We start from the raw sequence: 12,889 nt of genomic DNA on the forward strand, positions 1-12,889 counted from the left end.
TATCATGTTTTGGCTGATTTTATCTTTAGCATTTGGTTTGTTAATTTCAGGTACTATTTTGCTGCTTTGCTTTTTAGTTACTATTTTGTTAAGTTGATCACGTTTTGCTATGAGTTTTCACTTTAGCATCTGTTCCGTTACTTTTTGCTCGTGCTTTGCTGCAGCCTACGCAACAGTTTTACAAACTTTAGCGCCAGTTTAATTAATTTTAGTATTTGTTCTGTTGCTGTTAACAACTAATCTGCTGCCTTTAGCTCTTAGCTTGTATTTGCACTGCTCGTTTTAGCCTGTGCTTGTTTGAATCTTAATATCTCAGCTTTTGCTTCCTTAGCACATTTCAGCTAAATTATTCCGTTCTTAATATTTACACTTTTTTTTTTCACAGAAACTGCTATTTCGCTGGTTTCCTGTAATTATGATCTGATTCAGGAAAGAAAAAAAAACTTGGTGCATACCTATGTAAGTAGAAAAACATCTTAAAAGCAATGTAACAAGGTGGGACAATGCGATATCTCACCATTCTTTCTATAAAAGCAGACTTCTCCCTGGTACTCCTGCTGGCCCTCCAGAGCTTTGTGGACCTGCTGGATCACACAGTCTTTGGTCTCAGCTCCATGAAGGAAGCTGCAGGTGCAGGTTTTCTGCATCACCTCAGTCCGAACGAAGCCGGTCAGCTCACAGAACCCATCAGAACAGTACACGATTGGGTTACCGTAGCGCCCCTGAGCATTTCCCAGGAGAAAGTTGCTGTCTGTGAGGAAAATACAAGAAGATAAGAGATGTGAGCTCGATAATAGAGAAAGGATTGACAGAGCAACAGGAAATATTGTAAATGGCAACAGAGGTTGCCTTTTTTTTTTTTTTTTTACCAGTTTCAACAAGCATCCATCAGATTAGAAAAATAGATTTATTTTCTGAATAAAACTGTAAACTATGCAGAGCTCCAGTTAGCTGCATGAGGACAAAAAATCTGAAGACCTGAATATAATTCTCCACATGTGGACATTCACAAGTGAATTCAATATTCCTAATGTTCTTGGTGTTCTTCACAACTGTTTTAATCAATATCCTGATTCATGCTCAACAATCCAGAAAAATCTAAAAAGTTAAGTCAGGTCCTCTGGATGGGTTATTCTTGTTAAAATATTTTGTCTTTCACCATAAAGACTAAACATTTCAACAAGAAGAATCCGTCCAGATTAGATGTTTTTAATAAACTTTTTAATCAACATTTTTCTCAATTTAAAAATGCAGTTTAAAAAGACATTGCATAGTACACAGTCTATTCCCCCAATCAGGAAAAAATAATTAAAAATCATTAGATGAAAAGGCTTTGGCAAGCATGTTATGATTGTGACTAAATAAGATTTTATTTTTATTTTGGGGGTTTATAGTGGCTTTATCATATTTCAGTACATAGTTACACAAAAGTTTGATTCCATAGTGCTTCATAAAAAATAATCATTTGAATTATAAACATAAAATGTTCTAAATTAAAGATACAGATTTGTAAACATTTGTGACATTGCAATTATTTGGGTGCAACTTATGAGCACGTTGAAGAAGAAGAAAGTTAATAATGAAACCAACACCTGCTCAAACGCTGAATCCATTTAGCAGCATTCGTTAGCGGTGTAGTGAAAAACCTTATTTACAGTCTGTGATCTGGCAGGCTGCCACCTGGATCAACAAATCAATAAGTCACGATGATGTACATGATGCACAAAAGCATAATTTGTGAACACAGCAGATTCATTTACAGGTTGCCTCTGGATAAAAGCCGCACAAAGGATTATTTTCCATCAGGTTGTGTAACTTTATCTCTGATTTATACGATGCATGCGCTGAAGAGTTTACTCAGATCTTTATATGGTTTTATCTCTACAATATCAAAGCAAATAAGCTATGGTGTCTTGTGTCATCCACTCATTAAATATGAAAAAGTTCCTTGTTTGACTTTATAGCGAACATTTTAATGATGATGAAGGCCAACACTGAGCACCTGCTCACAGCATGACGTAAAAGTTATTTTATAGATTTATCTGATCAACAAAAGGTCAAATCTGCACATTACAGATTAAATTAATATATTTTTAAATGAAATGGGTATCACGCGCTGCATTTCATGCCGAGGGTTTAGACTAAAATCATCGTATGAGATAAACTGATCTAAGTCTAACCCCAAACACCATCTTCATCTTCTGTTTTCAAGCAGATGATGAAGATTCTGTGGGAGTGTGTTGCAAAAAAGTACAGTTGTCTTTATTTTGTGAGTCTGTGTTTCAAAACCACACAGATGTGAACTGCAGCTTTGCCATATGTTTTATTCTTTCCTGCCCAGGTTGCCATGGCGACATAAATGCAGAAAGATCTTTATTTAGCTTCTTGCACACACTTTTAGGTGGAAATCATCCACACATCTCCAGCTGAGTGTCTGTCCGTCTGAAACAGTAGCTTCAGGGACAAATAATTGGCACACGTTGGTGCGTGTGGTTTTTAAAATGCTTTTCTTTGAGCTTTTTGTGGTTTGTTTTGTTCTGTTTTCTGGTCACCTAAAGTCACAAATGATCCTCTTTTGTCCTGCTCCTATAGCCTCATTTCCCCCCAAAACAAAAAAATATGAATTACAACTAAAGTGTGACAAACTCAGAATATGTCAAATTATATTTTGAGTCATGTAAAACTGAGGTAAACGTAATATTTTCACGTGGCGACATTTGTACTTCAATCTGACATTGTTGTTTAATTTTTTCACTCTTTAAACTGAATATTATACTTTGTTCTCTAATAAGGTTGAGTCAAGTCCTCTGGACGGATTCTTCTTTGTTGAAATGTTTCGTCTTTTATCCAAAATACTTATTCAGTCTCAGGAGCTGCAACAAACTCAGTCTTGTAAACATATTATACTAGAAGTCTAGAAACCTAGAATATTATACTACTGCAGAACTTGTGAGGTTGTAAAAGTTGGGACTTCTAAACCAAACGCCAATCACATAATACAACATTTTGAACACTAAGACTAAAAGAAAGTGTATGTAACATGCAAACATCAGTTCTGACTAATAATTTGAAGCAACAAGTAATAAAATGCATAATTTAAGTAAATTTTCTGTTCTTAAAAAGGTTGACTATCACCTCAGCTGATATCTGATGAGCTCCTACTCCTCTGCATAATTCATTTTAATCAATCTCCCGGCGTTCGCACGAGGATCCACTGTCTCGGCTCCCTCTCACAGCGTGTTTTCAAAAGGTAGCTTAGCATTTTAAGGTTTCCGTTTCAAGCTAGACAGATTTGGGAGAAGTCATAAACTGAATAGGGACTGCTCAAACTGTTGCGTCAGATGGTCAAGCAACGATTTGAGGCCAAGAACATCTCTGCTGCTCTAAAGATGTTCCATAAATTTGAGAGAGAGATCATGTGGGAAAACATGAATAAATCATGGTGTCATTGCAAAGAATTTGTGAATTTGTTAGCTTGCAAAAGACATGCAGGGTTACACACTGACACATTTTTCATCATCTGTTCAAAACTGTCTCAGTCTTTTTGATGTCTGCACTAAATTGTGGTGCAGAATAACTCCAAGAAAGCAAACGTCAAAGAAATAAAACCTGAATGAAGGAACGGTGAATACCATTATTGTTGAACTTTATCAACAAACACCATTTGATGTTTTTTATGCTGCTGATTTAAAAGTACTATAGGAAAGACAAGTACAGACACTGTATAGACAAAGAAAGTGTGTCTGTGTAGATTTGCAGGTATGAATGAAAGGGTGATTGGCTGTTAGTCTTTTTTTGTCTCTGTGGCTCTGTGATGAACTTTTGGACCTCTGGACCCCACCTCTCACAGTGACCACTGAAAACAGACACCAGCTCCCTCACAACCCTGCATGGAAAAGTGAGAAAATGGATGAATACAAGATGTGGGTGCAGTTAGATGACATTTTCTATAAGGAGCATTTTCTGCTGCTCATCCCTGGTCAGGGTACAGGGTCACCCTACGGAGGAAACGTATTTCTCATCCCTGGTCAGGGTACAGGGTCACCCTACAGAGGAAATGTATTTCAGCCGCTTGTATTTGGGATCTTGTTCTTTCTGTCATGATTCAAACCTCATGAAACCTCATTGGTGAGGGTTGGAAATGTTGGCAGACCAGTGAATCGAGGGCTTTGCTTCTTAACTTAGATTCTTATTCAACTCGAGAGACCAGAGCAACGCCTTCATTACTGCTAATGAGGTCTCAACCTGTCCAGCCATCTCTCGCTCCATTCCTCCATTTGCTTGTGTCTCAAGACTTGATGCAGAGACTCACCCCCCACCTGGAGGGAGCATTCCACCTTGTTTTAGTTGAGAACCATGGCCTCACACTTAGAAGAGCTGATTCATATCTCAGATGCTTCACACTTGGCTGTGAAACACCTTGACGTTGCAACCAAGATGCTCTAAGACGCCAACAGAACTACATTATCTGCAAATAGCAGAGACGAGAACCTGAGGTTCCCGTTCCCAAAACCCTCATTGGTATAGCTGTGCCTTGAGATCCTGTCCATGAACTCCACAAACAAGATTGGACACAACGAGCAGCCCTGTGTCCAACCTGAACTGGGAACATGCTCGATTTTGAGCCGAGGGTGCAGATACTACCGGATATGCCTGAAAAGAGATCCTGGCAGTCCTCTTCCTGCAGCACCTTCACATAATTCCTCAGGGAACACAGTCATAAGCTTTCTCCAAAGTCTACAAAACATGTAGACTGGAGAGTCAGGCTCCTATGGCCCCCTTAGCAACTCTACAAGGGTGAAGAGCTGGTCCACTGTTCAACAACTTGGACAAAAACCACATTGGAGCTCCTTGTACACATCTTCCAAACAAAAAAAAAACTATTATGATCTGGTGAGCTGGACTTTCAACGCAATCGACAAAATCTTTTCAACAAAACAACAGGGTCCTGGAGAGCCCTCATGTCCTGTCGAGACTCACGCTGCAGGGTACATCAGGGATCCGTGGGGAGTTTGGCAGCTCATTTGTTTTTCAGTTCTGTCTCAGGAGGATGCCAAAAATGTTTATACAAATGGATTCATGATAGCAGGGTTTCTGCTTTTTGGCGTCGGCAGGACTCTGTTATCAACTTTTGAAGAAGACATCGGCAGCAGTTTCGGCCATGGCAAAACTTCTGAGTCTGCGTGAAGGTTTGCTTCGTGTTACGAGTACTCAAAGTCAGCTGATTTACGAGCTAAACCGTAAGATGGAAGAGATTTGTGAGAATCGCAGGCCATCTATGACTTCTGGGACTCACCAGCATGTTGGAGTCGACCTTGCCCATAAATCTGGTCATTTTGGATCTGGAAAGTTCCAGCAGGACTCAAGGCTGACAAGAAAAAACAGTCTGCCTGAAGAAAATCAACAATTGTGGCTCGTCTGAATCTGACTCCCCCATTTGGCCTCATAGTGGGCTGACCATCAAATTTCTCGTGGGACATGGGTAAACTAAGGAAAAAGCTTTGTCCATCGCAATCACCCCCCGAGAACTTCTATGCAAGCTTATCAGAACTGCACTTATCAGAACCAACATCTCATCAGGACTATGGCCTATCTGAAAGTGCTTCATGGACAAATCTCAATGTCTTGACGTCAAATACAAAGTATGTGTTTATAAATGTGCTGCTGGGAGAGTTTTTCGATGTCTCAAATCGTGTCCTGATAGCACAAGATGTGAAGAGATCTTTTTTGTAATACCACTATCCATCCTCACGGCCTTTTACCTTTTTTCTATCTAAAAAAGTATTCTGATAAAGAATAAGAGGCCGCGCTCTTGTAGCAGCAGCCACGTGCACTCCGCCTATCTTTTGGACGACTGTACGAACATAATCTCACTGTATCCTAATAAAGCTTATTCTGATTCTGATTTGTTCTCCTGAAGCCAAGGTTCAGCAATCAGTTGGAACCTCCCTTCCAACACTATGGAGTAAATGTTCCTGTAGAAGCTGAAAAAGCATGACCCATTTAGTTGAAACACTCTTTTTTTTAAATAAAAAATGGGGCCCACTAAAAAGGGTCTGCCACTCCACTTGTGTTGTCCCAATCCTCCATGTGACAGTGACACGATCTGTCAATCATTCCAACCCTAAATGTCCACAGTCTAAATGATCTCATCCACTTTTGTTGACCTGGGTGACCTTGACCACAATATATGGTGCCTTCAAGAAACAACAAACATTTAAACCTGTCATAGATGAAGCATTACTGAGATGCAAAGTGTGTAATCTGTTATTTTACAAAAGTAATGACATTCTTTAGCAGCTTTTATCAAAAGTCTTTAGATGTGCTGTCCATTATTAAATAAAAAACACTTAACTGGAGAGATGGGTGTTTCCTAACTAGGCGATCCATTTTATTCAGAATCCATTTGCACATTTTAACACATTTGACACAAGAAGAAACACTTATCAGAATGAGAAAAATAAAAATCAGTTTCCACTCACAGTTCTGTCCTCATATAATCAGTTTGAAACAGATGAGCCAATAAATTTCTTTAGAAATGATTGAAGATTAATTCAACCTTTGTTAGGAACTGTGACATCATATCACATCTCTCAGAGGAAAAATAACTAATTTTGGACCTGGAAGTAAAACAGATTTTTCTTGATTCTTTTTGCCTGAATGTGTTTATAATAAAATATTGTTAATTAATAATAGGTGTCTGCATAGTATATGCAGACACCTATTATTATCCACCCAACTTGGGTTTCTTAACTTTATTTATATCTTATACACTCTTCCGTCAACTTTAATGCGGCCCGAACCGCAACGTGTACCCCCACAAATATTATATCAAAACAAGCGGCTCGGCGCCGTGATGTGTGCCATTACTTTTATTGGTGTTTTGAGTTACCATGGCGACATTTTTTGCTAACAAAGACGCCATATTTCCCCATAGGAAATGGATGAGAGAACACTCCTCACACTAACTGCTGCTGTCAAGTCACATGACAGAGTGTAGATGTTCCTGAAGAAACAGAAACTCACTGTTGGATTTGTTTGAAACTCACAGAAAGTAACCATCAGATAAATGTCTCGAACTGATTAACGTTTGGAGCCATTTTGATTCAATATGGCTGCCACAGCTACCTCAGCAAACACAAAAATGACTTGGTCATTCTATGAGAAATAGAACTGAAATTTGGTGAGATTATAGCTGAGAATGTTCCCTATCACAACACTGAACCCAAATCAAAAATCCAAGATGGCCACCTTAGCTAAAAAGGAAACATTATGATAACGCAGACATTTTTAAAGGTAGTCAGCTTAAATTTGGGATAGTGGTAGCTGAGAGCAAACTCCAACACATAGTACTGTCAAATCACAATTTTAAATTGGCAGCAGCCTGGCAGTCAAAACTTCTCCAGGAACTTTCTAGTATTAAATTGTTAATATTTCACTGTAAGAGTCTGGTTGCGTAAAAAGTTCTGTTTGTATTGTCAGACCGGAGGAAGTATTGTGACTGTACAGAAAGGTTCTCATGTGGGTCACTGATCAAGAAAAATCAAAGAAATGTAAAAAATAAACTGCAGGTTGATAATAAACATAGGACGCCTTTGTCTTTTCCTGAGCATCTTTTCTTAAGCTCAGTGGAAAACATCATGAGATCAAAAACACACGAAAGGAGGAAAACTGAGAACATACGTCTGTGCTGCTGTCAAAGTCCAGCTACATATCACAGAGTTACTTTGTCGTGATGAAGCCTCTGCTGCCCCGAGGCACAACTACAAAAACAGCCCTCCTACACTTATATTGTTCTTATGAGCATAAAAAGCAGAGACATTTAGAAGTATGGAGTTCAGCTCACTCATTAAATTAGACTAGCTGCTTGCAGAGACAACATGAAAGAAAGCAATGTGCTTTTTAAAATAATAATTAGCAGCCGAACATGCACAGTATGAGCTACTCTAAACGTCAGCATTGCTTTAAACATATAATGAGTTCATATTTCACAGCTTCACAGTTAAACACTTCTCAGGGAGAAGTGCAGCTGATCCAATTGTTCTCTTTCTTTTATTAGACCATAAAGTAACTATTTTACTTTACAGAACACAGGTAATAATTAGATGCTCCTGCTGATTTATTTAAAATGAGAGCGTGTTTTAACAACTTTAGTTCAAGCTCAAATGCTAAAACTGAATCAGGGTTGTGTTTATAGCATGTTCTGCAAAAAGAGAATGATTTTGGTATAAAAGGCAACTTTCAAAGAAAATGCATGTTTTTCTTTTCTTAAAAGGATTTTGGCGTCATGTCTATTCCAGCTTCTTAAATGAAAAAACGTTCTTGTGTGTCATTAAGACGAGTCATCCTGCACCATATTTAAACTGGATTTGAAATCAGCTCCGACTGAATATTTTAATGGCAACAAAATTCTGATTCTTAGGGTTTTTGTTTTTGTCAAGTTATTGGTTTATTTATAAATTCAGCAAATGCAAGAAAAATAGAAAAGGACATTAAAAAAAGTATATATTTTATTGTCATTAGTCGTAAAAATCCTGATTGTAGTTCAATTAAAGCACAAAGATACATTGGCCATTATAGTTTATACCCTTAGTTTGATTTTAAATTGTGATATTTGCTGAAAAATTGATCTACAGAAGCTATAGATATATACAAATATATATAATATATATAAACTACATAGCTTCCAGGATTTAATATTATAGGACTGTACAAACTGCCTCTGTTTTTCACAGTGACCTAATATTTACATGTCGGAGTTAAACATCTTGTTTTGTTTTTGAGAAGAACAAAAATGCACGGACATTAAAAGAGAAACCTTTTCATGAAAGACTCAAAAACTCAACAAGTTTCTACATTTTTTATAGATTTTAAAGACTTTTAAACGAACTGCATTATTGTTGAACATGTTGGTCATTTGCAGCTTTCAGCACCGGTTCCAATCTTTACCTAATGCTGGTTAAAGTCAAAAAGTCTCCGTCAAATCCAGACAAAACTATTAAGAAGCTGAAGTGCAACATCTGATGACATAATTTCTAGACTCACAAGAACCCTTTTTGTCCCACAAACCTGAAACTTTCAACCTGATTAGACACTTGGCTGTTTTTGATCATAGCGTTTTAACATTTGGCATGCACCCTTCCCAAAGGTACTTACGGGTGCCATCGAAGTGGTTTGCAATGCTGTCCAAGAAGGTGTTTTGTGGAGCAAGAAGGCCCTTCATCACAGGCATCTTGTCAGGAGAAAAGTCTGAGCTTCCAGTCACCGTTTCATAAGAGCAACTAGAAAAAGGAACCAGCGGAGCACTTCTTCGTCTGGCTAGGACATATTCCACAGTTTCAAGTATCCAACATGCAGCTTTTCAGACAATGGATCCTTCAGACGCTAACTCAGATGTTTGCAGTTCTCTAAAGCTTCCCTCTTAATTGTCAGGTTCAGTTGCACATCCCTCCTTGTTATAACAGCAAACTGTTCTCCACTAACCGTGGTCCCTGCCATCCCCGAGTCCCCTCCCTCTCTGAAGAGCACGAACCATTCTGCCTTTCCCCACGCGGTGAATTCATTACACATCTCCTGTCTTCTCCCTCTCATCCTCCTACTTTTCACTCCCCAGAGAAGTTATCAGAAATTACTTTCTTCCTGCGTTCTGGCTCTCCACGCCGTCATTGAGAGGTAAATACTATAAGATGCATTGCTTTAAATTAAAAATCACTTTTGTGTGGAACGTGGTTCTGCAGTACCGCAAGATAACTGAGCTCCTATCTCTGCTTGTTGCTGTGGAGATTCTGCAACACATAAAAGGATTCTGAGCCTTTTTTTTTGTCTTTATAGAAGATTTTCTGTCAAATGCTTCAATATTAGCTCATGTAGGCAAAACCTGACTTTTTTATTTGCTTCCAGAATAACCTGCAGTTTGGAGTGCCGTAAACTTTTACACCAGTTAGGCGACATACACAGAAATGCACTGACTTCCTCATTACAACAATCTTTTTCTTTATACTACATTCTCACTTACATTTTCTTTCAAATTCATTACTTTTTGAATTAGTAATTTTTGAATTACTTTTTGAAGGAGGTTGAGGAGCATTAAGTGCAGAACCACTAGACTGAGGAACAGCTTCTACCCTGAGGCTGTTAGACTCATGAATCTCTAACCAGAATAATCACTGTGAAAAACCATATCATGTTGCTGCTGATCTGTTTCATGTTGCTGCTGATCTGTTTCAATGTTGGTGTGTTCATGCGTGCACATCTGCTCACAGACTCATGTTCATGTTTGTGCTGATGTTCAATGTTTTATGTTATGAGTGCTTAGTGTATATTTAGTTGATGTTTTTCTTAGTTCATATCTTAGATGTTATTACTGTTTTTCTTAGACATTTTATTGTTGGATGTAACTGGGACCCTGTGTACATAATTTCGCTCCACCACATGTACCACATGAGGTGCGAATGACAATAAAGAAACTCTGACTCTGACTCTGACTTTTACTTTAATAAAGCTTTAATCTGAAAATCTGTATTTGTTCAGAAAAAGAGAAAAAGATAGACATTCAGTGACGTGATGTTATATATAAATGAACTTATTTTAAATCAACTCAATTTCACTTATTTTCAAGATCAAATCAACTGAAATACTGGACATTACAAACAGGCTGCTCTTATCAAAGTTATATTTTTTAATCGCCTGTCATTGAAAAACAATTAACAACAATTAATGTAATGAATTTACAAACAATTGTTTCTTAGATTAAACAAAAAAGTCTGGAAGGGTTGATGGGGCCATTGGTTTTGACTGCATTAAGCCTCAGCACTTAAACAATTGGATTTTGGTGCGCCCCACCTCTTGCACAGTGATGGCTGGACATGGACACCAGTGACACCAATGACCCCTGCAACCCAAAAAGGAAGAAGTGTGTAAAGATAATGGATGAATCAATCTTTCTAAATGGTTCTAACGAGGTTGAGTCTGGTCCTCTGGACAGATTCTGCTTTGTTGAAACATTTTGTCTTTTATCTAAAAGACGTCTTCAGTCTTTGGACAAAAGACGAAACATTTCGACAAAGACGAGTCGATCCAGAAGACCGGACTCTACCTCGTTAGATTTATCTGTGTGGATAATGAGCATGTGTCAGGAGACTTTCTAAATGATTTTTCCCTACAGAAGCACCTACTTATTCACTAACAATGCTTTATATTTTCATTTGGCCATTTTATCCAAGTGTCCCGTGTTTCTTTGTATTTACAGATGCTGAAATGATCAATCAGCTTTGGTATTAATGAACAGATTTGGTTGATTATTGTAAAGTTGACCGTAACTGCAGATGAATCATTCTTTGGCTGATATTCGTCAGATGTTTAAATAAATAGATGTAGAGGTACGGCAGCAAACTTGGGACTAGAAAGCTGCAGGTTCAACTCCCCGCCATGCCCACATGTCCATGGTGTCCTTGAGCAAGACAACTAATTCCTAATTGCTCCCTGGGCATTTACATAGCTGCTCACTGCTCCACCTGGGTGTATTTCACGTGTGATGGGTTAAATGCAGAGAACTAATTTCATCATTAGGAACATACACTGATGACAACACAACACTGTACTTACTGTATATACTGTATATATATTTTGTTTTATTTTTTTCATTGACCCATTATGGGTTGTCTCATTGAGCCACAAGAACTCATTTTCAAGAGAGACCTGTTTTTAGGGAGCAGATGGTGGGGGGTTGAGGACCTCAACTTGAGGGCCTTGCTTAGGGGCCCAGAGGGAGCAAATGAGGGTGGAGGCAGGTGTGGGTGTTTCACCTTTCCCACCCACATTTTCATTTTCTTTTTCAGAAACAGATCCTGTCCAACTCTGAATGTTAGGAAACACCTTGTATCTGTGACTTTCCTTCCCTCCATTGATCACGGTGACATTATTTACATGAACGCTCCTACAAGAACCCTGCAGATGTTGGATGCTGCAGATGTTGGATGCTGCAGATGTTGGATGCTGTCTATCATGGTGCACTAAGATTCATAACTGGCTGTGATTATCGTACCCACCACTGCACCCAGTATTCACTGGTTAACTGGTCACCATTAACTCCACACAGACTCTCTCACTGGTATATTTTCATCTTTAAATCACTTCTTGGTCTGCTGCCTTCATACATCTCCTCCTACATGTCTCTGTGTGAGTGCAGCTACAGCGTGCGCTCTCAGGACATCATTACCTGCAGTGTTCCCTCAGTGAGGACTGAACTAGACAAAAGGACCTTCTCCTACTCCGCTCCTGTTTCCTGGAATATCTTGTAAAAACATCTGAAGCTCTCGACCTTTGACCTCTCTAAGTGGTTTTAAGAAGCTGTTGGACTCCTGGCAGGGACCAATGCAGACATGTTCCTGTTTTTAGTTTTCTACATTCGCCTTATAATCTAACTGTTTTGTTATTTGCCATCTTATTTGTAAAAAAATAAAATAAAATCTGCATGCCTTTTTACAACTGTTTATTGTTGTTGCTGTTGTCCATTATTGTCATCTTTCTTTGTTGAAATCAGGTCTCTCTTGTAAATGAGTCCTCGAGGCTCAATGGGATTTACCTGTATAAATAAAGGTTGATTGAATGAATGATGTTGATGGTACCGGGAGTTGAACCTACGACTTTCTGATCACAGGCCCATACACACACACACATATATATGTGTGTGTGTATAAACATACATATATGTATATATATATATTAACATACATATACAGTATATATATATACATACATGCATATATACATACACATATATATTCGGACGGACGGACGGACGGACGGACGGACAGACGGACAGACGGACAGACGGACAGACGGACAGACAGACAGACAGACAGACAGACAGACAGACAGACAGACAGAC

The 12,889-nt window shown here is 38.5% G+C and overlaps 1 protein-coding gene across 1 annotated transcript in view; it reads right to left on the reverse strand.

The window, feature by feature from the left end:
• The window catches only part of kcnh4a (potassium voltage-gated channel, subfamily H (eag-related), member 4a), a 30,042-nt gene extending 20,810 nt beyond the window's left edge, over window positions 1-9,232 (reverse strand). The window contains exons 1-2 of the mRNA XM_037688619.1: window positions 9,157-9,232; window positions 518-751 (exon numbers count right to left, since the gene is read on the reverse strand). Coding sequence (XP_037544547.1) covers window positions 518-751; window positions 9,157-9,232 — 310 coding nt within the window. The remainder of the gene's footprint in view (window positions 1-517; window positions 752-9,156) is intronic.
• Window positions 9,233-12,889: the final 3,657 nt, after the last annotated feature.

The sequence above is a fragment of the Nematolebias whitei genome, chromosome 15 (genome assembly GCF_014905685.2).
Source record: "Nematolebias whitei isolate Nwh7 chromosome 15, NemWhi1, whole genome shotgun sequence".
Taxonomy (NCBI): Eukaryota; Metazoa; Chordata; class Actinopteri; order Cyprinodontiformes; family Rivulidae; genus Nematolebias; species Nematolebias whitei.